General features: G+C 40.7%; 1 protein-coding gene across 1 annotated transcript in view; it reads right to left on the bottom strand.

Moving 5' to 3' along the window:
- Positions 1–27,752, bottom strand: part of cpped1 (calcineurin-like phosphoesterase domain containing 1) — a 54,613-nt gene that overhangs the window by 17,569 nt on the left and 9,292 nt on the right. The window contains exons 2-5 of the mRNA XM_006800893.3: positions 24,964–25,182; positions 10,543–10,715; positions 9,598–9,729; positions 9,347–9,479 (exon numbers count right to left, since the gene is read on the bottom strand). Coding sequence (XP_006800956.1) covers positions 9,347–9,479; positions 9,598–9,729; positions 10,543–10,715; positions 24,964–25,182 — 657 coding nt within the window. The remainder of the gene's footprint in view (positions 1–9,346; positions 9,480–9,597; positions 9,730–10,542; positions 10,716–24,963; positions 25,183–27,752) is intronic.

The raw sequence follows: 27,752 nt of genomic DNA, 5'->3' as shown, positions 1-27,752 counted from the left end.
GAAAATCTGTGGCGGGAGTTGAAAGTCCGTGTTGCTCGGCGACAGCCCCAAAACATCACTGCTCTTGAGAAGATCTGCATGGAGGAATGGGCCAAAATACCAGCTACTGTGTGTGCAAACCTGGTAAAGACCTATAGTAAACGTTTGACCTCTGTTATTGCCAACAAAGGTTATGTTACAAAGTATTGAGTTGTATTTTTGTTATTGACCAAATACTTATTTTCCACCCTGATTTACGAATAAATTCTTTACAAATCCTACCATGTGAATTCATGGATTTTTTTTTCACATTCTGTCTGTCACAGTTGAAGTGTACCTCTGTTGCAAATTACTGACCTCTGTCATCATTTTAAGTGGGGGAACTTGCACAATCGGTGGCTGACTAAATACTTTTTTGCCCCACTGTATATATATATATATATATATATATATATATATATATATATATATATATATATATATATATATATATATATATATATATATATATATATATATATATATATATATATACAGAGATGATAGAGCCCAGAACAGAAGCACAGATATTTTGAACTAACTTTGAAAAGTTAAGAGAACAATTGATGAACATATTAGATTATTGAGGCGTTTTCTGTCCTTTACAGAAGAAGGAGCAGATTCCAGAACCACAGCAAAACCACTGAGGGGTTGACGAGAATCCAGGAACCAACCACCAGAAAGGGGAACTTAAAAGAAGCACAGAGCACAGAGAAACCTCTCAGAAAATTTGTTGTTTAGGTTGTATAGAAGATTAAAAGCTCGTTAGACAGAGGTTATAATGTGAGCATAAAAGTAATGAAGAGTAATGAGAGGGACTTTAGTAATAGTTTGTAGGATTTCTATGTTATGTAAATTGCCCAAACACAGTGTTCAGGCCGGATATGCTCTACCACGGGGAGAAGAAACCAGGAGTAAGTTTTAAAAAGGAAATGGGTTAACTCTATAGAGGCTCTTTCCAAACATTGACAAAAATAATCTAGGACCTTTTACCAGAAAAAGCTAATTATATCTGTTTTTAGTTCACAGTAGTTATTGAGGAAGTCAGTTAATTAGGTTAACTAATTTGTTTAGTTAAAAAGGGGAAATGTTACGAAATAAACATATATTCTTAATGCTTATTTTCTATTTATATTGTTTTATAGAGCCCAGTGTAGGAAAACGCCCCTGTGAGTTAGAATGTAGGCCAAAAGTCACAGAGTAGTCTGCACGTCTTGTGCAGAAACAGGAAGTATAGAAAAGCGGAACTAAGTAATCTGTGTGTCGGTGTGACGCAGTGCAGAAATATATATATGAATTTAGCTGGTAAAGAATTCAGACCTGAGCGTGTGTGTTCGTGTGTTCAGGTCTCCATTTCCGGAAATGTAAAATAAAGATTATTTCATGAGCTTGACCACTCTGAGTCCAGTCTTTCTCTGTCGCCAAAAGAATTCATAAGAACGGAATTTAATAGTGGGAACTCACTTCCCACTGCTTCACATGCAGCACTGGGGTGACATGAAAGCCTAAGGTAGCTCAGCACAAATAATCAGTGCTAAACACAATTTTTAGCTGAAATGTCCACTGACAACAGTCAAAAGAGTCTGCCCTTTATTAGTAGTTCTACCATTCACTATGCTATTAGCACTACCTTTCCTGGATTCTGTTTCAGTGCAGTGGTACCTGAAATGATACATCTTGACCTATGCAGCCCTGGTATTCATTCTGAAATCCCAGTGCTACATCCTTAACAACTTCCACCTTTGGATGCGTTAGAAAAAGAGACAAAGACAGACTAAGAGAGCAAGAAACAGAAAAGGCAGAGCATTACTCAGGCTCATGATTAAAACAATGGGGTTAAAGGCTTAACCGTGCCCTCTTATCAAATTCCCAGTGGGTGATAAATGTGTCTTCACTTTTGAACAGAGTAAAACCCTTACTGATAAAGACAACCAACGGCAAGAGAGAGACTGTGAAAGACAGAGAGAAAAAGACAGAGGGGCTATGCAGAGCAGTACACTGTTTATCTTTGCTTCTAATTACCTACTGTACAACTCTTCAGCCGCTAGTAATGCTGGGAATTCCAATGAAATTCTGTATTTTAATTTTGTTGGGTTATTTTTTCCCCCCTCTACACGTAAACAGGTTTGGAGGTGAACAAAGGCAGCAGAGAAGTGTGTCTGTACATTCATCCATCCCAGTGTGTAAGTGAGCTAATCCTTAATGTAGAATATAAACCTTGCAGGAGGAGAGAGAAGAAGGAGAGCAAAGAAATCTAATTACAGTACTCCATCTATAAGGAGAGGCGAGGCTGAGAGCACTGCTGGGATTTTGATACTCCACTTGCCGCTGAAAAGTAGACAACAGACCCCGGCGATGGGAATTCAATCTTCTCTGAGGAGTTTCTGGGTGTGCGTAAAACCTGTTTTCTCTAAATTCAACATCCTCGATGAGTGTAAAAGCCTACAATTTTTGCATCTCTTTCTTTCTCTACTTGCAGTATCTAATTCTGTCTGCGCTGGATTTATGTACTGTGGAAAAAAGGAAAAAAAGAAAGAAAAATAAGCAAAAGTGAGGTACTTTGACATAGTGTACAGATACACAGACCACACTTAAAGATATACAGATATGCAGACATCAGTGAACACACTCATACTAGTCCAAAATGAACAGTAAGGTTAAATTAAGGTATTAAGTATTTAGGCCCCCGCTTGTCCTAAACATGATGTGCATATAAAACTTCTACTAATGATCACAAAGCAATGCTTATTAGCCAAAAGCTGAGGCTCCAGACTACTCTAAGATATTTCACTGTTTTTGGTATCTTGGCTGTGTGAGCAGATATCCCAAATATGAACATCTCATGCATAGGGATGGGTATTGATAAGATTTTCACGATTCCGATTCCATTTTCGATTCTGTTTAACGATTCGATTCTTTATCGATTCTCTTATCGATTTTTTTTTTTTTTAAAAAAGGAGAACACTAAGGTCAATTAGCTTAGATCTTTGTTTTATATCTTCTCTTTGAACAAGATAGAAATTTAGGAGTAACATGGCCTTACAAACCCAACAGTGAGATCTTAACAGATCCAACCTACGGCTCTTCAATGGGGTGTCACAGGGTCCCCAGGAAAAAAAATTGTGAATGTAAAATAATAAAATAAATATTCTTCTGTAGCAATTACACAAGAATATCCAATAATGTCCCTGCCTACAATTAAACATTCACTTACCGAAAATCGGGGGCATCTGCTGTGGCAAATGGGTGCAAGCCTTTTACCACAAACTTAGTCACTGCTCGGTGACATTCGTCTATCCTGGCCTGAAAGGAGACGCTAACAGTAGACTGTAGCAAGAACTGCCAGCATCTGAGCCAGCCAGACTCTGTCTCTCTCATCATGGTCACCTAAATGCACAGTAATGGCAGGTTTTGTAATAAGGCAGATCGCACTAACATAATATGCACTGTTAGTTGATTATTTACCTGCCGTATTAACGGGAGAGGACGTGCAAACGTTACCGCTGCTGCTGGGTTGAGATTCACGAGTCCAGAGCGGGATTAAAAACACGACATTCATTTAAGGTTATCGTGTGTTTTGTGAGCAAATGCTTTTGCATATTCATAGTGTTTCCTCCCTTAAATGAAATATCTACTTTGCAAGTATTGCAAGTTGCCCTGTTGTCATCCGTTCTCGTAAAGTATAACCAAACTTTTTAGCGTTTGAGCCGCCATGTTTCCTGCCAGGTAAATGACGCTCCGCAACGTGGTGACGTCATTCGGGGCGACTGGAATCGATAAGGGAATCGTTCTCAACAAGAACCGGTTTTCGATACCCATCCCTACTCATGCAAATGGAGAGAGTGTTAGGTCTAAACATTTAAACTCAGAAGGTTAGTGTTCTCCGGTTCCGATTTGTTGTGCATTTTTCACAGTTTTACCATAGTTTGGCAAGTAGCTGCCAAGTGTTTGCAGTCAACTTGGCATATTTGATGAAAACTACTGGTAACTGTGGCAACCTACTAGCAACTGAAGCAAATGTACAGTACCGTTTACCTTTTTGCGATCAGCAACCACTCGCCAGCTGGAATACAAACTTTTTTTGACCAGTGATTACCAAGAGGTCCACTGACTAGTCTCTAGGCCTACATTGATAGGGGTTTAGCAATCGAATTTAAAGTGGCTGGCAGCAATTTCCAGCAACCAATCGCTGGTTAACATTTGTCCCTAGTGACCGGTGGTTGTCAGATGGTCAATGACCAGTCCAGAAACCTTTATGGCTTAAGTCTAAAGGAGTTGCCTTATAGTTTTAAGGTTTTGCCCAATTACTACCAATGAACTGAAACTAAATCATAGTGAAAAGGTGTTCAACCAGGTATGCCATAATAGAAGATAAAAACAAAAGAGCAGTGTGTCCAACTTGTTTTGTTTCATAATTTTAATGAAAAGTCTCCAAAGCCACAAAAACCTCCAGACTTAATTTATCTGTACTTTTGAAATGACTATGTTGCAAAACTCCAAACATATTAAATAGAGAGAGCGAGCTCACATTTAAATGCATGATTTAATATTAACCAAATCACTGTAAAAATCACAAACCATAGTAATTGCTTATGCAATTAAAAACAGGAATTTCTCAATACTAGTCCAGAGGGCGTCATCACTGAGACAGGGTATCATTAATACGAGCTGGAACGCACTTAACAGTTCCCAGTGTGGAAGTCCTCGCTCTGATGAGCCAGAAGAAGACTAATTGGTGCTGCACCTTTCCCATGTGCATCTGTGCTGCTGAGATAACGTATAGATACTTACTGTACAATATGTCACGCATAGAAAAACAAACCACTGCACGCTAATTTATATGCATAAATCACACACATGCACAGACACACAAACTGTGCCGAAAATAAAAAATAGTTGCTCAACAACCGCCAGCACACATGTTCTGTGAGATGACGAAGCGGGGAGAAAGACGACAAAAAGCTCTAAAATCTATTAAATGAGATTCTTTGTCTGCAGGGGACTATAATCGCTCTTTCCATCATATGCTACTGAGTGGTTTGGGGGCTGCAGAAAACACAGCGGCAGCAATAACAACATCACAAGTGCTGAACCCAGCAGACGCCACAAAAAGACGCCTTTGGAGTGGTCGGAGAAATCTGCTACACACAGCAATGTGTGCTTTTAAGGAGTGAGCTGATGCCAAAGAGACCTTTGTCTAACATCCAGTGATTCTATTACAAGGTCTGTAGTTCAGAATTACAAGAACGGAGAAAGAGAGAGAGAAAAAGCTGTCCAAGTCAACATCTTCATTCTTGCCAAACCGCTACTTGGCTCAAATATGAACTTGGAAACAAGCACCCAAGAAGAATAACCTTAACTAACAATATCCAAGTTTTCCAGCAAAGTTTAAGTGTTACTAATACAATCAAACCTCACTCATTAAAAGTTTTTCAGCTCTAAATAAAACGTGCAATACTTCAGCTGCTTGCCTGTCTTCCAAGGCAAAGCTATCTAGTCAGGGGTAGTTTCTTGCTAGAGCTAGCGAGTGCTGGCTCTAGCAAGAAACTCATCATTTCCAACTGCTCACTTAATGAAAATTTCAGAAGAAAAATGGCGTCCCTGCTTTCTGTGTCAAAGCTGAGCTGTACCTCAGTATAAATTCCTCAGAGAGAGTGAGAGAGAGGCACGGGAGAGAAGTGTGTTTTTTGTGTGTGCCTGAGGTTAATGATGCTGCCCTTTACTGTTATGACAGTAATGATCACCAGAGTGCAAAGCACATCTGGAAGCCTCAGATCACACAGTGTAGCAGTAAGGAAAGACCATAAGGGGAGGGGTAAGATGTGTTAATAACGCACTACAAAGAGGGGGGAAAAAACTGGTTATAGCAGATCTACGTCAAAAAGAGACATAATTTACCACACAAGAGAGGAAACATGGCCCGTCAACTAACACAGCGGTCTCCAACCTTTTTTGCGCCACGGACCGGTTTATGCCCGACAATATTTTCACGGACTGGCCTTTAAGGTGTCGCAGATAAATACAACAAAATAAAACTAGTACCGGTACCGAAAAAAAGAAGATTTATTCATAACACACGTGAAAAGACCCAGGAAAACCGAGTTAACAATAAAAATGATAACAAAATAATGCTGGAAACCGATAAAAACCCTGAAAACTATACATTTCACACCTGAGCCTCAACGCCCGGTACCAAACGACTCACGGACCGGTACTGGTCCTAGGCCCGGGGGTTGGGGACCGCTGAACTAACAGACAGGAAGAGTAGTAACACAGTTTCCCAAGCTCTCTTTTTTTCTTTAGTATGTGTTAATCATATAGTGTGATGATCTGAAAGTTGTTTATATCCATTTTGAACTCGCTCCACTGGGGTGTTTAATTATTTGTTGGCCCTGCAGGAAATTTCCAACAGTTCACTTATTTTGAGGCAGAAATATCAAGTTCGCAAAATGCTACTAAATATTTTATTAATAATATTTTAGTCGCTTGCTATAACGCGGTTCACCTTTCGTCGATTTTTTTTGTGTGTGCAATTTTGCATGCTTTTTTTTTTTTTTTTTACAGTGCATTGTGTTCTGCATCCCGATTGGCTATAGACCATTGTCAATCAATCTCGTGCTGTGTCTCCTGTACAGTACAGAATGTGTTCAGCTTGTGAAATTTACATAAATCTTCAATCGCTAGCAGTGCGACTCTGAAGTGCTGCACTGTATGTTTGTAAGTTTTCTCCCCAACAAACACAACAATGTTGGCGAAATGTTTTGCACAGTTAAAGGACCCGTGGTAGCACCCAAAAGGCGGAGGAAGATGCTAACCATTGCACACAAAAAGTTGGGATTCTGGACATGCTAAAGGAAAGTAGAAGTTATTGTATTTTTCGGACTATAAGGTGCATTAAGCGAAACAAAACAGTCAGGTAAGTCAAACTTTACTCAACTCATTCTTCTTGCTACTTCCACTTCCGTACCATTGATTCATTAATGTTGAATTCTCTCGCAGCTGCTCTATTCGCATGATCTGGACCTAAAACAGGGTTTGATCTTTGGTTTCATTCTATAATACTGGACTTATTTTTCTACGAAGGTTTGAACTTTGAGAGTGTTTAAACAAGAGAGAAAAGCATGAAAATGTTCATGCCTGTCTGAGAAAAAAAAAGTGTTGTGAGGGGTTTTACAGCCTTAAAACATAATAATTTTAAAAACGAGGGACCACTATAATACTACATTGTTTTGCTTTTCCGTCCATCCATCTGTGGCTAGGGAACAACTCACTGTCCCCACCAGAAGAGCTGGAGAAGGTGGCCCAGGAGAGAGGTGTGGGCTTCTCTCTTAGACTGCTGCTTCCACAACCCGAACCCAGACAAAATGGACTAAGCAAACAATTTAAAAGTTTGTTCAGATAAATATTAAATCTATCCATCCATCCACCCTCTTCCCCTTATCAGGGTCATGTGGGGCTGGAGCCTATCCCAGCTGTCATAGGGCGAGAGGCGGGATGCACCCTGGACAGGTCACCAGTCATCAATCAAATATAAAACAAGACTATTATAGGCACAGCTATGCACAGTAAATGCTAACATTAGCTTTCTAACATGCTCACAACAGTAATATTGATGTTTAGCTGGGATAATGTTGAAAATTTTGCCATCTGAACAATTGGAGCTCAGTTAGACACTGTCCTCTTTCCAGTGCCTGTTATTTTCTGCCCTGGTAGTGACCCTAATGACTACAGTATCCATGAAACAAATGCACAGTAGCAGCTCTATCACAAACTGACACGGAGCCTCAGTGATCACAGTCAGTCTCTTTTACAAGCATGCCTGCAGGACAGACTCCAGCAGACTCTAAGTACAGACATTACAGCATCAGTCACTTCTTGGAGGAAGGAGACCGTTAAAGTGAGAGAGATTAGAGGAGAGCAAAATGGAAAAAAGTGTGTTCTTCATCAATAACTGTCTCATTTCTATTATGAAAGAGTTGCTTTTTGCTAAATCCTCTGATTCCAATGTTAGGACTTATATTTTTAGCACATCTATCAAGAACTAATAGAAATAATATCATGGCTATGTGTTTTCTTATCTTATAGTCAGAATGACTTAGAATCTTCATAAATATGTCAAAATGAAGGATATTTCTAAAGTAAATCAAATCAAATCTCTCCATGTGAGCAGGAGAAAGAACACATTCACAGATATGTTTAGAGCAGAGATCGACTTAATTGTTATGTATAGATAAGAGTCAGAGGAAACGTGGATACTGAGTATTCCTTACCTTGCTGTAATAAAGGAGTATCACACATCGCACTTAAGCGCCTGAGAAAATCATACCATATATTTAAAAATCAGCACGTCTGCACGTCTGTTATCAGTATGGATCTACGTGCTCGTAGTTCATGGAGCGCTTGCTCTGTATGTGGCCCATGTTTATAATTGCTAGCAGGGCACAAGAGTGCGGGTAAGAAAAAGGGCACCAGCTCATTCTACAGCAACGCCCTCCTGCTCATGATAAGAAAAAGCTTGTAGAGACTGCCCTTTAAAATTTTAAGCAGTGTTGCCCTGGAGGAGAGATCAATTATGAGAGAGAAGGGTCATCAGACCAAGATGAGCCAACATGGTTAAATATGTGCAGAAATAATGGATGGATAATGAAATTAAAACCATCCACCGTCTGTCACCTTGATGCATGATTGAAAAGCTCGGCACTGAGAGGTGGCTGCTGTCAGTCAGCAGCGCAAAGCCGGCTGACGCACCTTCGCTGAGATTCTGCCTAAAGACGTGTTGTCCTTGAGGGAGGGTTATTTTTTCTTTTTTGCCCACTACTTTTGTATCGTTCTCTTATAAGCTTACAACAATGGATTGATTAAGGATTTATTCTCCTTATAGGAAGTGAATGGAATAATTAATTCAATTATGTCTGCATTGTGTGTGTGTGTGTGTGTGCGTGTGTGTGCCAAGAGCTCTTCCTGAGGCTGCTGGATAATGACATATTAATCCTCTGGGCTGGGATCTTAACTGTGCTTCAGTGAGATATGCTTAAAATGAACAGGTTTAATAGGAATAGCAGCTAAGGCGTATTAAGACAAGAAACTTAAGACCACTTCACACTGGCCTAAATCCATTATTCTAAAAGAAAAGAAAAGAAAAAATAATAATGCTCTTATTTCAGAGCTGTGGAAGCCAGAGATGCTTGACGTTTAAGATAGTAAAATTGATTTATCTATTCTGCGACTTCTAATTCTAACCAAATGCCCAAACCTGAACTAGGCTGCCAATTTTTAACCAGAGGAAATCAGAAAACCCCCATAATTTTTCTGTATTCTGATCTCCTACCTGCTTTCTTGAACCTGTCCAGCAGTTTTTGCCTGACTGTCCTTTGCAGGTTGAAGTAGTCATCCTCTTCATCAGGACTCTTTAGGTACAGGGGAATGTGCTGAAATATCAGGATGTGTTTGGGTTTAGGTTCCTAAACGGAGACAGATGTGAGCGATGGTTACATCACAAGATCTCTAAAGACAGAAATTCAAATGATGTGCCCACATGGCTTAAAAAGGCTCAATCACGCTGGGGTCATGCCATCCTACCGTAGAAGAGGAGGAGGATGCTCTGCTCAGCTGCGCCTCCAGCCAGGCCTCCTGAGCCTCCCTCAGCTCAGGGCAGGCCGAGGCGTCGAAGAACAGCTGGGAGTTCAGAACCAGGCAGAGAACTCCGCCCACCTGAGACGGCAAACGTGTGAGAAAAAGAAAACAAGAGAGGAAAACAACAACTTGAATTATTTCCCATTTCATCTGCCGTCCCTACACCCAATTTAATATTATATTCCTATAGATTATCCAAAACCTAACTGCTGAAAATAAAAATGTTGGTGAATGCGGTGTGGCAAAAACACTCCAACCATGCAGAATTTTAGCAAAATACCTCTGACATGCATTTTAAACTACATGTATAAAACTCATTAGCCATGTGACAAATTGCAAGGCCTTTAAGGAACCATATACTGTCCATATACTATGCATTCTGGTCTTATGTTTCCCCTTTGCAGGCCTAATCTAAAAAACCTTTGCAATCCTAATTAGTAATCCCTTTTAAGTTTACCAACTGTGTGCCCATGGCACCACATCAAAGTTTGTTATGTTACCAAGAAACAGTTGCTATAACTGAAATATGCATCGTCACAAAGCTCCCTTGTACAACTTCTGGTAAAAGAGGTCTAAATGGCCACCATAAAAACTGGACCACACCGTGATATACATATATATTTTTTAACTGCAATATCAAAGTACAGGGAAGTCAAATGCCCAAAAGTAGTCTAAATGACATTAGCTATACATGGTATACATGCTGAGGAAAATACTAAAACGTATTTAATGTCACACACCAAAATAGGTGCAGGGTTTTTGGTCCTTTGCTATTCTTAATCCTGTGAGAGCAGAGATGTTGTTCGCAGGTACCCGTCAATATAATATTCCATTCATCCTACAACCACTGCTACAGGCTGCTACTACTAATTATGGTTTGTGTCTGCTTACCCAGAAGCTGAAATAGTCATCCCCCCACTCCCTGCAATACTGCTCCACTGTGCTGGGAGTGGGGGTGTTACCCAGGTCATGGTTTCCACTGACAAACACCAGAGGAATGGAGGGATCGGTCCCCTTCAAGGCTGCCTTCAGATCTTTCTCCTGACCTTCTCTAAAGGGTGTACCTAAAGGAAGAATAACAGAAAACCTATTGTCAACATGGCATGTGTTAATGTCACACATATGATTAAAGGTAACATAAAACCCAAACAAATTATGACCTGGACCTAAAAAAACAGATGTTTGATTAAGAAAAGCATTCTACTGTATGTGGGTGGAAATGAGCCAAAGACAGCCTAAAAGTGTGAATGAGGACAACGTGAGAGTGAGAGAGAGATTATATGGAGGATGATGAGAGCGCTCAAAGGATGATGAATGCTCAGTACAGCTCGAATTCATATCACCATGGTTACTGACATGATTAGTGGTGTTCTGGCGGTATCCTCTCGGTCCACATGTTGCAGCTGTGTAGACCGCTTTCCAGATTCAGGTTTGTGAAGACATACGAGGCTATTTGCTTTAAAGACACCTCCCCCCAAAATTTTTTTAAAAAATGCTATAAGCCTGGAGGGTACACAAAAAGGGTAAACATCCAAACATGGGTAATGTTCTGAGCCAAATTAATTCAATCCCAGAGTGTATAAAGGGCAGAGAATGGGTGACTCTCAAATCTATTTATAACTTTGAATTTATATCAAACAAACCCATCAGCCGCTGCTCTTGTGTTATCCCCAGTCCCCTCTCTCTCTTCCCTCTCATATTTCTTTTCATTTTTATTCATCTGAGTAATTATTTTACTGGCCTAGTTTTGGAGCAAATCTTTCCTCGGATATTTAGATAGGGCTCATTACATAAGAGCCTTTCCCCAAAGAACATCTTATTCGTGACAGTGGGAGAAAGTGTAGAGTTTAAGAAACATTAAAAGGGAAAACATGGACTGACGTTTATACAACGCTCTTCCAATCTTACTGACCACTTAAGGTGCTTTGTAGACTGCAAGTCACATATTGACTTAATCTACGCAGCAAAAGCACGTTATCTGCCCTTAACTACGGCTAATTTAGAGCTAATTAACCAAACATTAATATTTTCAGACTGTTTGAGGAGGTGTTCAGAAAGGTGCCAGCCAGAGTTTGGACCGTACGCTGTGAGGCAACAGTACTGCCACTGGACCACCATGCATCCTGGAGCTGTCACTTGGTCCTCCTCTGCAGGTAAAGCTTCCAGACGTAAAATATCTAATACACTCATTGTTCTTGTTGTTCATGATCATGGAGTGAATAGTCCTTTTGGTTGGGCCCACTTTCATAACATCATTATAGTACCACTAGTAATACTTCCAGTTTTCTTTTCTTTCTGTGGACATGGTACTATTGACCGTGTAGTCAAATTACTTCTGAACTATTGAACAGCAACACCATGTCGCTGTGGATGAGTGCAGGTGGAGAGCTTGACATTTATTTGGAATTTAATGCTAAACTGAGTCCAAATTCAACTGTAGCCCACTGAGCTTCCTTGTAAGTATGCTAGATTTGTATTCAATGTTACTCACCAAAACAAATGAGTTGTTAGTTTTGCTCCAAGATAGAATTTAATTGCCATCCTATAAGATATTCCACAACTATCACGAAAACAAGCAAAAATTTTAATTTGTGCGAAACACAAATGACATCAAAATAATTTAGTTCTGCATGAATAAAACTGCCTTACAAATTATCAATAAGTAGATAAGTGGTTTTTCTCTGATGCCAGTACAAACTCAAACGTGCTTTTTTCGTTCCCTGTTGACCTGATATTTTCAAGTATAATCCTGATGAAGGGAAATGACAGCCGAAGCCACAACAAAGCGGATTAATTATTTCACAATCACAATATTTGACCGCTGCCACAATTACGTACAAACAAAGGCCGTCTCACTAATGAAGTTTAGATGAAAAACCGGGGGCGCAAAGATTGTTAGGCAACTGTTCCAGCTGAGAGCACTCTCTGCAACTTTGCTGGTACAGACAGATTACAGCACCTGATTTTCTTCGTTTATTTACAAGTTTTAATTTGCATGAGGTCATTTTCTTTAGGATGGGTGAATGAGAATCAGTCTACTGTATATTTTAGCACCATCAATATGCCCCTTAGGAAGGTACCTGACCTTGTCAGCTGCTCCGGTGGATTTGCTCAGTGGAATAGCACAACATGTTTATGCTTGACATCGCCTAAATGTGAATGCATAATAGGTAATCAAGGGAGATTCCACATTAGATACTATTGATCTTTCCTCTGTGTGTGTGTGTTTCTGTGTGTGTGTCGATGTTGCATACTCTTATCTTCGATTACAAATGCCAAAAAAAGTTAGGACGCTTTACAAAATGTACATAAAAACAATGTCATTCACAATAGATTATTCACAACACATCCAATGCAACTACATATTTAATCCCTGACATATCCTAATATAAGAAAAAGTGCAATTTCGACAGCAAGTCTCAGTTTTGCTACGTGACAAAGAAATGCTGCTGTAAGAAATGAAAGAAATCTGTCAGCATGTCTTTTTGGGATTAAATTGTAAATGGCCTGTATTTGTATAGCGCTTTACTAGTCCCTAAGGACCCCAAAGCGCTTTACACATTCAGTCATTCACCCATTCACACACACAGACACAGACACACTGGTGACGGCAAGCTACATTGTAGCCACAGCTGCCCTGGGGCGCACTGACAGAGACGAGGCTGCCGGACACTGGCGCCACCGGGCCCTCTGACCACCACCAGTAGGCAACGGGTGAAGTGTCTTGCCCAAGGACACAACGACCGAGACTGTCCAAGCCGGGGCTCGAACCGGCAACCTTCCGATTACAAGGCGAACTCCCAACTCTTGAGCCACGATCGCCCCTTGTAGAAGATAAAAGGTGTACATTTACAGAACAGGTTTTACTGTCAGAGATGCAAGCTTTTTATCTGAATGCTAATAGCAAGTCAGCTAGTCTCTCTCCTCTTAGACCAGAAGACGCGGTGTCCATGCTTTCCAGTTATCCGCTTTGCCTCGGTCCATTTTAAATGAGTTTGGATCTAGTCAAGACAGCAGTGTTTCTGGATCATTTTCACATAAAGCTTCTTCTTTGTATGATACAGCCTTAACCTGCATTTGTTGATGTTGCAGGAAACTGCTCACTGACTGAGCCTGCGCACAAGATCTACCACCTCATAAATCTGTGCGTTTTTCCGATTTCGACTCTCGCATCTGCTACCGTGCATGACAGATGAGGTTTCCAGACAGACGCGAGTGTCGAATAAATCCAAAACAGCGGTGGAAACTTGAAGGAGTACTCAATTATAAAGTTAGCTGTACAAACTTTATCAGTTGTTTTACATTTTCAAGCCTGTTCAAGTGCTCGATAGAACCTCAGTCAATACACTTCTGATTTTTGACCCTGTCAATTATGCACAGAGATTTCTCTAGATTTTCAGAATAATTTGATGACATTATGCTCTGTTGATGATGAGAGAGTTCCTTCATTTGTAGATTCAGTTTTTCTCCAAAGTGGTGAACCTCTGCCCATGTTTACTTCAGAAAATCTCTGAGATGCTCTTTTTTTAATACTCGATCATACGCTGACATGTTAACAGTTAAACCAATTAACTGTAAAATGTTCCTCCAGCTGTTCCTTTTTAGCAGCGCTTACTTTTCCAGTCTTTTATTGCTCCTGTCCCAATGTTTTTCAGACGACTTGCTATTATTGATATTTTTCATGAAGCAGTAAAATGACTCAGTTTAACCATTTGACATGTTTTCTATGTTCCACTGTGAATAAAATCTGCATTTGTGAGATTTGCAAATCATTCCATTCTGTTGTTATTTACATCTTGCGCAGTGTCCCAACATTTCTGGGACTCAGGTTCTATCGAGCACTTGAACAGGCTTGAAAATGTAAAACAACTGATAAAGTTTGTACAGCTAACTTTATAATTGAGTACTCCTTCAAGTTTCCACCGCTGTTTTGGATTTATTCGACATTCGCGTCTGTCTGGAAACCTCATCTGTCATGCACGGTAGCAGATGCGAGAGTCGAAATCGGAAAAACGCACAGATTTATGAGGTGGTGCAGAAATGGAGGCTTTTTCCAAATATGTTGTAAAACATCCAGTGTCTCTGTGAGACCGGAGAGAACGACAACAATAGTCGAAAGATGTTGACGTCCTCTGCCCTTTGAGATTGACTGTCACGCTGTGCTTGACTACCCTATGCAACGTTCACACTTATCAAAAGTACTGGATTTTGGGCTCAACAACAGCATCTAGCCACACTTGCGTTTCTCCTGATAAATAAATGTGAATAAATAGCACTGGTTGCGACACACAGTGGCAGGGACGCTGTGCTGCCTTCTGCTTCCTCACACCACCACCTGCCTGCCCTCAATTACAGCCATCTGCTGACATAGTACAAGCATGAATCAACAATCTCTGAGACACAGCTCGAACCAATCCTCATCCAAGCCCCATCTGCATTTAAGATATCTTGCTTCAGCTAACAGTGATGTGTTGTGTGAGTGACTGCAGTAAGATAACAGGCTCAGTGAAACAACTGCAGCTCGTTTGGATGAAGATGTGTTGCTGCACTTGAAAGGAAATTATTTTTAAGTCACAGATGGGTTTTTTTCTGTCTGTAGCAGCAAACAGGAACAACCACTGTGTCTTCAATATACCACAATCTCTCTCTCGGTTATTTGGTGTAAATCTTAATTTAGAATTATCTGGTTACATTAGTCATGCATTACGTTCTTCTTCACTTCCCTTTTTAATAGCACTATATGTAATTTGCCCAAATGGACGTATAAAATATGAAAGAAGTAGTTAAAGCAGATGTGTTGTGCATCATTACATTAAATAAATGATAAGGATTTTTCATATATAAGAAATAGCGAGCAATTCCATTTCATACAAACATTTTTAACGCCAGCATTGTCTTGCCCTACTTTCCTCCCTGCAATATGCAGCACATGTAGGGTATACGCAAATAAAAACACAATGCTGCTCTCCACTCCCCGTGGGGCTCTAACTGAAAGGCCTTGTTCACTTAATGAGATTGCAACACTGATTCTCAAACCCTGACAGGAGACTTTGGCAGGTTCTCATTGAGCCTGTCCAACACTGTAACACTTCTCTCAATTTCCTTTAAAGACTGGCTGTCGAGTCCTCAGTGCCTGGGGTCTTGCTGTTGTATACATTTTCTACCACTGTATTTTGTGGCCTCTATATTTGTGACTAACTCAAGCATGCATCGACATGTTGTGTTTGTGCTGATGTGGCACTGGTGTTTGGCAAGATCTTAGTGAAGATGTTATATTAAATACTTCATACAATCTCACAAACATAAAATGAGGTAAATAGTGTTTTCTACAGTTGCCCAAGTACATATTGGCAACTGATATATCTGCCCTGTACAAACTATACTGTACTAATACTAGTGGACAGCCCCCTTAAATTTATACTCACAGGCTGATTTATTAGGTACACTTTGTTAGTACTGGATTGGACCAGTAAGGAAAGCCTTAATGCTTCGTGGCATAGATTCAACAAGGTTGCTGCAGATTTGTTGGTTGCGCATCCACAAATTACATCCCAAAGGTCCTTTATTGCAGCGGTCCCCAACCCCTGGGCCTCGGACCAGTACCGGTCCGTGAGTCGTTTGGTACCGGGCCGCGAGAGTTGAGGCTCAGGTGTGAAATGTATAGTTTTCAGGGTTTTTAATCGGTTTTCAGTGTTATTTTGTTATAGTTTTTATCGTTTACTCGGTTTTCCTTGGTCTTTTCACGTGTGTTATGAATAAAGTTTCTTTTTTTCGGTACCGGTACTAGTTTTATTTTGTTGTATTTATCCGCGACACCTTAAAGGCCGGTCCATGAAAATATTGTCGGGCGCAAAAAAGGTTGGGGACCGCTGCTTTATTGGACTGAGATTTGGTGACCGTGAAGGCCATCCGTTTACAATGCCATGTTAAAGTGACTAGTTTAAGAAAAACTAAGCTTTGTGACATGGAATATTATCCTGCTGGAAACAACCATCAGAAGATGGGTACACTGTGGTCATAAAGTAAATCATGACCTTATTGTGTCTACATGCCTAAATGCATCGAGTTGTTTCCATGTCATTAGCTAATTAGATATTTGCATTTACAGGTGTTCCCAATAAAGTGGTTGTGAGGGTATTTTGAAAGTTTAGTTGCTGGTAACCAAGCTAACATTCAGCTGCCTCTCCAGAGCATCTCTCGTTCCACCATTGAAAGCATCATGGATGCAACTAACTAAGCAGGCATGGACTGCAGCTTGTGATAATAGATCTGCTTCAAGCTGCAACACGACTCGGGTGGAGAACAGCTTCATAAGCAGGACAAATAGCTGCAGTCCAGAACCATGAAGCCGGACTCCATGAACACAAGTAAAGATTTTTTGAGAAGCAGCCACAGTGAGTATTTTTATACCATTAATTATGGCTGAGAAGAAATTCACAGAAAAACACTTTAAACTCCAAAACTTGTGAACTATCATCTGAAACATGCTGCGATTTCTTTGCTAAAGATAACCTCAAGAATTAATTTTCTACAGTTTCAATCATTTTTAAGCCTGCACTGGTTAAAGGTAACATTGTGTCTTCACTTTTTCTCTGTTAGAGAGCATCAACCGTGCATTACAATTACTGTGATTAGTTTGTTCTTCCAAAAGCGCAGACTCATCATTACTAGTGACCTTACCTAATGCTGCCTTACCAAAAAAGATGAAGATGTGTAAAGCTTGCAACTGAACTCAACAGGTGGGATCACTGAGGGACGTGTCTGAAATTAATTTCTTTGAAAGGGCAGCAGGCCTAAAAGTTATAAGATAGTATTAGGGACTGAGTGGAGCTCTCTGTCACCCAAAAAGCAGTCCCAGATCTGATTAAGACAACATTATGCCTGAAAAGAAGCAGCCAATGCAAAAACACAAAAGTGTTTATCGCTGTTCCGACCTTCAGCCCCAGAGGATGTGGCTCACGGAAAGAATGTCTAGACTACTATATTTAATCACACTGCTACCATAATTTGGACTCGGATAAGTTAGGGCTGTTCGATATAACGATATATATCGGATGACAATATAAAAACGTCTATCGTTTCATTTTACGCTATCGTTTGTTTCGTGGTGTCGCAAAATTAACTGTTTACGGCAATATTTTTTCATCGTTTTGATGGTCATTGTAGTGGCTATATTCATTTCTTAAAGTTCTCTCTTTCTCTTATATTTAATATAACCACACTACGGACGGACAAACGCCTGTTTTATGCATTGTGGTTAGTAACAACGACGGTAACACCATCGCGTGTCCGCTTGTTTATGTTCCACACAATAAAGCTCAAGATCATGTTGAGACTTTTCAAAATAAACTGAATCACGTGAAAGAGCAGATTATTTACGGATGAGAAGCAAAAAGAGCCGCCAGGTGCTAAAAAATAAACCTTAGACTCAAACGTTAGAACAGGCTTTTCCCCGCAGCACGCCGTGTAATAAATACTCACAAAGAAAACGGCGGCCAGACAACTTATGTCTAAAAATGTGTAGTTTCATGCATCGGTTAAAACACTCGACTCCAGCTACATGACGCGCAGCTGGAAACACTTCCCGCAAGTCGAGCTGCCCGAGATTCACATAATTTACAGAAAATGTTACATTTTTGTGATTTATATCGTTATCCGGACGATAGAATTCTTATATCGGGATATGAGATTTTGGTCATATCGCACAGCCCTAGGATAAGGCACCAAAACTCTCTTTTTTGAATTCTTTGGAGTCCTACAGAGATTACATATGTATTTCTATTGCATGTAGAGATATATCAGTCAGTAAATCAACTGGTGATTCCACTTGATCCACTGATCAATCCAGTCACCGGATTGATCAGTGGATCAACTGTGAGGTCAGACTTTTACCAAAAAAAAAAGAAAAAACTAATGTTTAAATCACCCAAGAAAACTGCAGTTAGTACACCTTTAGTTTCCACAAATACAGAGAGGGGACAGGGAAGTCCCAAGGCAACTTCTCCTTCACCTTTCCGAGTTTTGCACACAGGCGTGTACATGCGTACTTAAACATTTCTCCCTGCTGTATTATGCGTAACATCCTTCAAGAACCCCCAGAGACACAGCTTGAATCCTTTGTAGTGCTCATTAGCAGAGTGTCAAGTCCAGCATGTTTCTCTAATCTAATCAGCTCTATATCTAGCTCGCCCACCCCACCACCTCCCTTTGCTGCCCCCACCCCCTCCTACTCCTTATTCTCTTCATTTGTCAGCTTTGAAAGTAAGTGAGAGAAAGACACGGGAAAGTGAAATTAAGCGAGGGAGAGGCGGCAACGGCAGACAGAAAATTAGGTGAGATTGAAGGAAGTCCTTGAGAAGAGAAAGCATCTCTTGGGGGGTTGTGGAGGAGAGGAGATAGGGAATTAGAATCAGGGAATGTGCTATCAGTAAAGGTCTGGATGACATGACGTTGTTAGATGAGACACTGGCCCGCGTTTCTTTCCACAACTTTTTGTTTTGGGGAATGGGTCGCTCCTTGTGGACCACTGCGATGGGACGCAAACAAATCCATCAGTCCGCCCAAGTCTTTGAGAAGGAAGATAATTTGTTATACCAAGACATCACCACTTAGCCCGCAGTTTTCCTACAGTATAAATTTAAACCTGAAACTGACACTTACACCCACACACATACATTTCTTCCCTAACAATTACAAGACAGGACCTTTACACCCTCAACACACAGTTAATTCACATAGATGCTTCAAACAGATTCATCAGAGGCAAGAATTAATCAGCATGTTTGCGTATGTGTCAGACTTGCAAATGAAGGTTGTCAAAATAGGGTATGAGGCATGTTACCGCAGCTGTTTACTAAAGAGAGCAGACAGATAATAGAGGAAAGAGACCGAAAAGAAAAAGACACTGTGAGGAGCAACGGCGAAGGGAGATGAAATCTGTAGGAGCAGAAATACAGTTGCCAATTTCCTGTCGCCGACAGGCAGCGGCGTTGACAATGCCGGTTGACAGCCAGCTTCCCCTGGCCGCCACACATTCATTCTGTATTGTAAATAAACAGTTTAAGGGGAAATGTCAGCCGAGAGACGGAAGGAGCAGCTTCGGCTATAATACCCATTTCCCTCCTTCCTACCAATGCGGCGGCCCAGTTGCCAGCCGAGTGACAGACGTGGCGAGTAATGAGGATGGCACGCACAACCTGCTCTACTGGTGCTGACAGTAACAGCAGCTGACGCCGCGGCGTTTAAAGGTCCCTGAGGTCTTTAGGTTTAAACCTGATGCTTACACTATTTACTGTACGACGACATGCGAAGTAGGTCGCGCTTTGACCTCCAAATGTGAGTGATCATAAGGGGAGATGGCAGGAACATGGGGACGAGTGTGTGTGTGTGTGTGTCGGGGGGGTAACTGGATTCGGATATTTGGTTTAAATGGTGCAGTCATGGGCATAATAAGGAGACTTGGATGCCTACAGCCAGACTCAGCTAGATGATAGTGGGAGACAGCTCCGGGAGGGTTCATGACTGTGGCTGTGCAGCTAAAATTGGTGGTCATTATGACCCAGAAAAAGAAAAAGAAAAGGGACGGGGGGGGGGGGGGGGGGAGAAGAAGAGTACCTCTGTGACTAAGCCAAACCACATCTCTGCTGAATATGAATAGTTTGCTTCGAGTCAAATTTTAGAAAATGGGGAGCAGAAGGACATTTTACTAATGGCATACTGCTCCACATATAAATATTCTTATTGGCTTTAATATCTTACATGGTCTCCAGGATTAGGCAGAATAAAACTTTCATCACGATCCAATCAAACATGTCACCAGAGCCCAGAGAGAGAAAGAGCAAGGACATGCAGAGATGGAGGGAGACAGGTTTGCTTGCTGATTTCTCTCAGTGTCCCTTCCTGGAGGCCAGCCAGGCAGGTAGGCGCCAAACTTTAGACCCCTAATTTTCATGCAAAGTTAGTCTGCATTGGTTAACGGCTTGCGGCGCTTTTTTGCATCAAGCATTAATCCTCATAACCTGTTGTAAAGTCAGACTGCACACTCCGAAAATCAAGAACACAGAGCCGTCGTCTTCAGCTAAAGTGTAAATTTGATGTCTTTACCTTAAGAGTATAATAATTTGTTTTCTATTTAAAAGGTTATGTGGTGTAAATCATCCAACGTTCTACTGAAACAGACAAGCAGAGAGGAGGACTGGACGCAGCAGAAGTCAAACCTGGTGTCTCGGTATCAGACGAGGTGGGCAACACAGGGACTGTGGCGTTTCCACATTCAGGCATTTCTAAGGTAACCAGCTTTTTTCAAATTCAGTTACGATTCAGAAAGCATCAGGTGACAGGATTGGGGGTAACCAGCTGCCACTGTGGCACACACACACACACACACACGCACACACACACACAGGTTTGCTGTGCTGCTTTCAAGATAGCTACAATCTTTACCTCAGAGAATAGGACAGAGACAGAATCAAGTGCAGCCCATTCACATATACTGTTTATAGCCTAACAAACCTTCATTTGCAGCTAGCAGACTTCTACTGAATAATTCAACTAAAAAAAATAACAATATAAAAAATAAGTGAAAGAAAAATCTTCTCTTCCTGCAAATAGCTTGAAGGCACCCAGGTGTTTTTTATAGATAAATACTGCATGCTGTCACAGGGGGGTCTGATGTGTTCAAACTAGACTTCATGGGCAGAACTAACTTTCTTTCTTTTTTTTTGCCTTCAAGCTGCAAGAGTCGTAGCACCGCAACACAGCGGCAGCTTTCTCGCACAGATTCCTTTAAATTGGGCGAGAATTTAAAGCCTGTCTGGTCTGATCGATAGCCGAAATCCTAATCAGCATCAGCATCGTGAGAACAGACAGAATCCTTCTGCTTTTCATAGATAAATATCAGCTACTGTCAAATGGGAATACGTTGTTTACAGACTCTGGCTGGGAAACAGAAGAAAGCTAATGCTCAAACCTACCTCACTACCCTCAGTAAAAACTATTCTGAGGCTGAACAGTCCCAAAGCTGATGTTCTTCGTGGAATAAATGAATTAGAGCAGGGTTATCTCAATATATATATGTTTACATTCAACATTTGCATAAATATCACAAAACTCTGTTTCTCTTGAAAACATCTGCAGCAGTGGACACAGATGTAAGGTGCTGCACTGGGGTGGGTTTAAAACTCAAGACAAACAATGATATACATGTTCACTCACACATAACTAATAACCACACATGGGAAATGAGTCTGAATTTGAAAAAAAAAACATGTCTGTTATATGCTTGGCAGTTGCCATTTTAATATTAGCAGAGACGCATACATGTGCTGATTTTTCAGCTCAGGCGAGCCCTGCACTCTTTGTGACCATGCTTAACAGAAAAAGCATAACTGTTTTACCATTATGACTGATGTATTTCATACTGGGTTAAAGGGACTTATCGGGGATGTCGAGGCTTCCCTTAAGTCTAATCATATCATAAGTTAAAACCCACAGTGGGAGAAGTGTAAGTAGAGTCAGATCTGCCTGTTTCGTACAGTAACACCAGTCAAACATCAGACCGAAATGATACGTTCACAGTTTAGATCACAATGCAGCAGCTGTTTTAAACTTAGTAACATTTCAGCTTATAAAGGCAAATATAAGCACACAGTTTACATTATACAGAACTAGGGATGGGTACCGGTATCCGGTGCCATGATGGCACCGGTTCTGACATAAACGGTAGTAACCAGACCGAAAAGCAGCGCACATTTCGGTGCTTTATTTCGGTGCTTTTTTTCCCTGAGCACTTTAGATTCTAGCCAATCATTTTACGTTTCCGAGGATAGTAGACGGGCCCAGGTACGTATGTTCTTTTAGAGCAGACCTACAGATTAAAAGTGCCCAAGGCGAAGCGGTCAAAAGTCTGGCTGTACTTCACAGCAAAAGATGCAAACTCAGCAGCCTGCAACAAGTGCTTTAAGGTGATACTGTGATACTGTGCAAAGGAGGTAACACCTCAAATCCGATGAAACACCTGGCAACGCATAGCATTTTTTTTTAAAAGCCGAGAAATGCGCCGTATTTGATAGCTTGCTGCGAGACCTCACACCGTGCACATCTACTGCGGGTGGGTTGCCTGTTATCGGACCCGGAGTTAGCAACATCCCCCAAAAACCCGAAGAGGAGAGTCCTGGCCCCTAGCCCTGCCAGTGTAGCAGAAATGATGACGGATGATGATGGCGGCAGCAGCCGTTCTTCTCTGTGTGAGTAGCTTAATGTTGTTCGTGTGTAATTTACGTTGAGTAGGCTAACCACATTATTACATTAATGCATGTAAGGTGAACTAGCAAACATCATCATAGCTACATGCGCCTGTCTTCTTGTTTGATGGCAGATACTCCCTTCACTCTGGCCAAAAAGGCTAAAATGACCAAAGAAAAAGTGGAAAACAGTTAAACATGAGAGGTTTTTGGACAAAGTTTGTGTTTTTTCCATTGTTTAAGCACTGCTTCCAGCCAAGAATGATACCATATATGCCCCATAGCTGCAGAAAAGGCTAACATTGTTATCTTTTTACAAAAAAACAGCTGAACATGAGAGGTTTTTGGACCAATTTTTTGTTCTCCATTCTTTAAGCACCGGTTTGAGCACCGTTTAAGCACCGGCACCGTTTCAAAAGTACCGGTTTGGCACCGTTATCGGATAAAACCTAAACGATACCCATCCCTATACAGAACTGTGAAAAAAAACCTTGAACTATCCCTCATTTCTTCACACTTTCTTCTGAGAGCCTGAGTTGCAATTTTTTTTAAAGTGGTCCTGAGCAATTGTTCTCCAGGCTTTCTGAAAGTCTTTCAGACCTTTTCCTGTGGACATTTGCTGCTTTTTCACTCATTTTCATTCCAATGAAATGATTGGTGAACCAATGCTGTGTCCTCACATAACTGTGCAGAATCCTTATTTCTGACAGCCTTTTACAAAAACACATTTCTTTGTCTCCCAAAGTAGCTGAAAACATTGAATATGGAGCATCTCAGCATGTTGTGCGCGTCCCTAAAAAACTCAGAAAACTGAAAAAGTGAAAAAGAAAAGAAAAAGTGATACAACAGTGGGTGTCTACAACCATCTGTAAAACACAGTGGAGGCTCTGTCATGGTTTGGGTTTACGTTTCAGACAGTGGTGTTGAGAATCTTGTCAAAAAAGAAAAGCACAGTGCACCGTGAAATAGAATTAGCCAGCAGGGGGCGACTCTTGTGGGTACAAAAAGAAAGTCTATGGGAAGACTTTCAAGAGCCCCTTTTTATTACCTCAATAAACACTTTATTGCAGAGTTGATCGTCTCAAACACTACTTTCAAATCCTATTAAATACAAAATGAGGTTCATTTTGTGGCTTATGGTTCCCAATCGTCAAAAAGGACAATAAAGCAGGGTATTAGTATTCAGTGTCCCTCAGTTGCCTAGTCGGATCCACCCCTTGTTCTTCACATCTGCTTCAAAGATGCCAAAATGGCAGACGTCTCACATCAACTTAGACCAAAACAGTCTAGACGGATCACTTACATCTTAACGAAGTCATTCAGTTTGTATTCTTTCCTCAACAAATACGTACGGAGAAAATTACCAAATGAAGTATGAAGCAAGCTATATTGTTGAAATGCTGTTCAGTGCATGAAATCACAGCGTGTGGTTCTCAATAATATGCTGTTATCTGTAACCTGGGAAAGACATTTTGAACACTTTGAAATACGTGCAGCCTTTGAACAGGCTGGAGTGACATCCCAGATGCGATGGGATAGCACTCCCGGGACCGCTACTGTATAATCTGGTCAGACCATAAGAGGCTAAGCGGAGCTAAATCTCATGCAGTTCGGCATCTGTGAGTTCACATTATGTCCCCAAACATTCGCAGATAATTGGCAGTCAGACTGGTTGATGCTGCTATCTTGTTTTTCCTGTCCATATGGCTGTACATCCACTGGGAACCTCTCATCGCTGCTGTGGCTTTCTTTTTTTCCTCTTTTGGCTGTTGTGCTTTCGCTCAGTTAAGTTAAAAGTAATTTAGTGTTTAGCGAAAGGCGATGCACTTCAGAGTTTCATTACGAAGGAACAGCAGGAAGGACGCTCTGTGCTTTCCCTAAACACCTGTTGAAAAATCTCTGATTCCTTGAAAAATGACAAAGACTGCCCGGTAAAACTTTACCGTGTGAAAAACTGTCAAGCCTACCTCTTCATTTTTATAAAATATTACACCACTAACACAATCATTTAGTAACCTTGCAACATTTTTAAAGAATTGTAAATGTTTCTTTGTTGTGCTCTAACCCCTACCTGGCATGGCGTGGACCAAGTCGCCGCACAGCACCATGAATCTCGGCCTGGGTCTGAGTTGGTTAATGGCCTCCACGGCCTGCTTAGTGAGCTCCACTTCCTCAGCCCATTCTTCCCCCCCGCCGTCACAGTCGCCGTCCCTCCAGGCCTTCATAAGCCCAAGCTGGGGGTCTGCAGCTTGGATGAAGAAAAATGGTCCAGTCCATTTGTGCTCTGCGTCTAAAACGAAAAGAGAATAAAGCTTCTTTTAGCTAAATATTACGATAATGCAGGTTACTCAGTTAATTGTTGTGCATTATAGGAAACAGCTGAAGTACACCTGAAATTCACTACTTCACATCATTGTCATGCTGAAAAGGGAAGATGTCGCCGATCAGATGCTTTCAAGACAGTATTGTACGATGGATTCAAATCCAAATTCAAATGTTTTTTTCTTAATTCCATCCTCATCATTTCTGATGAAGCTTCAGTGAACAGCAGACGGATCAGCTGAAGAGCCAGATGCATCTCTCAGGCTCTGTGTCAGATCTTTGCTGTTCTTTTTGTTTTGTTTTAAGGTTTTTACTATGTCTTTCAGATACTGTTCATCTGGTGTAGACAGCTTTTAGGAGTGCCACACTTTTGTCTTCCACTCAGGACACACAGCACAGCATGCCAAAACATGCAAGTTTGATGCTAACAACTCATGGGAAAAAACTGCATAGTATTTCATGCCTCTTAAACTGTTACGTCATGTATTATTTGCTGACTCAACTAAGGAATACAGAGCAAATTATGTGCTTTTGTGTTATGTCTGTTTTTAAAAAAAAAATCTTCTAACAGATCTTTGCGAAGTTGTCTGATTCACAGAACAAATAAACAGAAAAACATTCCTCTGAAATTGGTCAAGACCAAGAACTGGACTGAAAATTGTGAAAAAGCAGCCAACGTCCAAAGAAAAACTTTGAAAGACTTTCATAAAGCAAGGCTCACAAAATTTCAAAATCTCTGGTAGCCCTTCAGGCAGGCATTCTTCTGTTTTTGGTAGCCCGAATAAAAAAGAAAGCAATTTTTTAATGTTTTGTTTCCATTACAATATTATACATTAAAGTATAATATTGTAACGGAAACAAAAAATAATCAAAAAATTGTTAAAATACAAATCACAACAACTGTATAGAAATTACAACCATCAACTCAAATACTTGGTTCAAATTGAACAGAAATTTCTATGAACTTGTAAGAACTGTATAGAACATGAATCTGAAATTTCCACTGAAGTCACGGGTAAGAAGTAAGTGGAACCAAGATCTAGGCCATTTGCTTTATGATGTTTGCAAAGGCTGCTAAATTTTGCCAATGGTAGTTCACTCTTTGCAATATAGCACGCTGTTCTAAACAGCTTTTTCAGGAGTTCTTGTTGTGCTTGGTTTACTTTTAGTATGTTTTTTGCAATTGCTGTTTGTTCTGGGAAAGATACTGCACACTGGGCAATAATGCATTTCTTGCATTTCTTATGGGTCCTGATGGGGTCTTTCTTAAAATTACTGGTCCCAGTAACAAAGGCACTTGTTGACTCAGAAATCAAATGAAACTCACAACACACCTGGCAGAACATCATGTTATTTAGCTTGTCATATTCCAGCCACAGAAATTCTTTTGTCCATGAAACCAAAAAAACTGCGCTTTCTTTTTGCCTCATAGTCTGATTTGTCATAATTTTTCCGTTTTGTGGTAAGCTTTTCTTTGGCTGCCCCTTCTTCACCCTGACCTGTCTTATTTGGCTCAGCAGAACTAAAATACCAGCGTAAATCCTGCTGCTTTTACACACGTACTTACATAACGGTCAGCGATTCTTTGCGCACTCAACCTCTCATATGTTTAAGCTTTCTGCGAGAGATTTCACTTGTCGCGTTTGAATAGTAAGCTAATGAGTGATAAGACGATGTCAGAGAATTGGTGCGCAAATAATCGTCACTCACCAATCAGTGCTGCTGCTCTCTACACACAGTTCGCGCGATCGCAAAATGAAAGTGAAAGCAAAAAGCAAGTGCAAATTCAAACGCGATTTCAATATGTCACATATTGACAGTGACTCATCGATGCCAATGACATAATTAGTCAGCTACATTGGCGAAAGAATGTAAACGCGCAGACGTATATTTCCCTTCCTATGATAGCCCGACGGGCAGGGCTGAGTTAGATTTTGGTAGCCCGACTGGAAAAATCGCTAGCCCCGGGACGTCGGGCTAGCAATTTTGCGAGCCCTGATAAAGTCTGAAGAACTACTGCTCAATGACAACTTAAAAAACAAATACAGGTAAGTCTGGCTCCTTGGAAGTAAATAAGTGAGGGGTGGTTTGAGATGCTTGCACAGCACTGTATATATATATATATATATATATATATATATATATATATATATATATATATATATATATATATATATAAATAAATAGTTGATAAGCTGAGCTGAGCTCTCTGGTGACTCCCCTCCCCCAGATAAAAGAAAAAAGAATCAGTTAATGCGGCAAAGCAAATGACTAATCTCAAAAAAATAAAAAATAACAGGGTTTTCACTATAGTACTGAAGCCCAGCAGCACACCAGGCCTAAACCACTCAACCGCTGGGGCCACAGCACTAGGGATTTTTTAAGATACAAAACCTACACTGTCAGGTTAGCTATTGTGTATTGTAAGACTACTGTTTCACATAGAAATATAATAAGAAATAGAGCTAAAGAATCAGAAAAATTTAATGACTGAACAGCTGCAACTGATCAGCTAAAATCCATCTATTTTGTCCATTA

The sequence above is a fragment of the Neolamprologus brichardi genome, chromosome 8 (genome assembly GCF_056152115.1).
Source record: "Neolamprologus brichardi isolate AB-2024 chromosome 8, ASM5615211v1, whole genome shotgun sequence".
NCBI lineage: Eukaryota > Metazoa > Chordata > Actinopteri > Cichliformes > Cichlidae > Neolamprologus > Neolamprologus brichardi.
The sequence above is the reverse complement of the archived record's forward strand: the minus strand, read 5'-3'. Positions and strand labels throughout refer to the sequence as shown.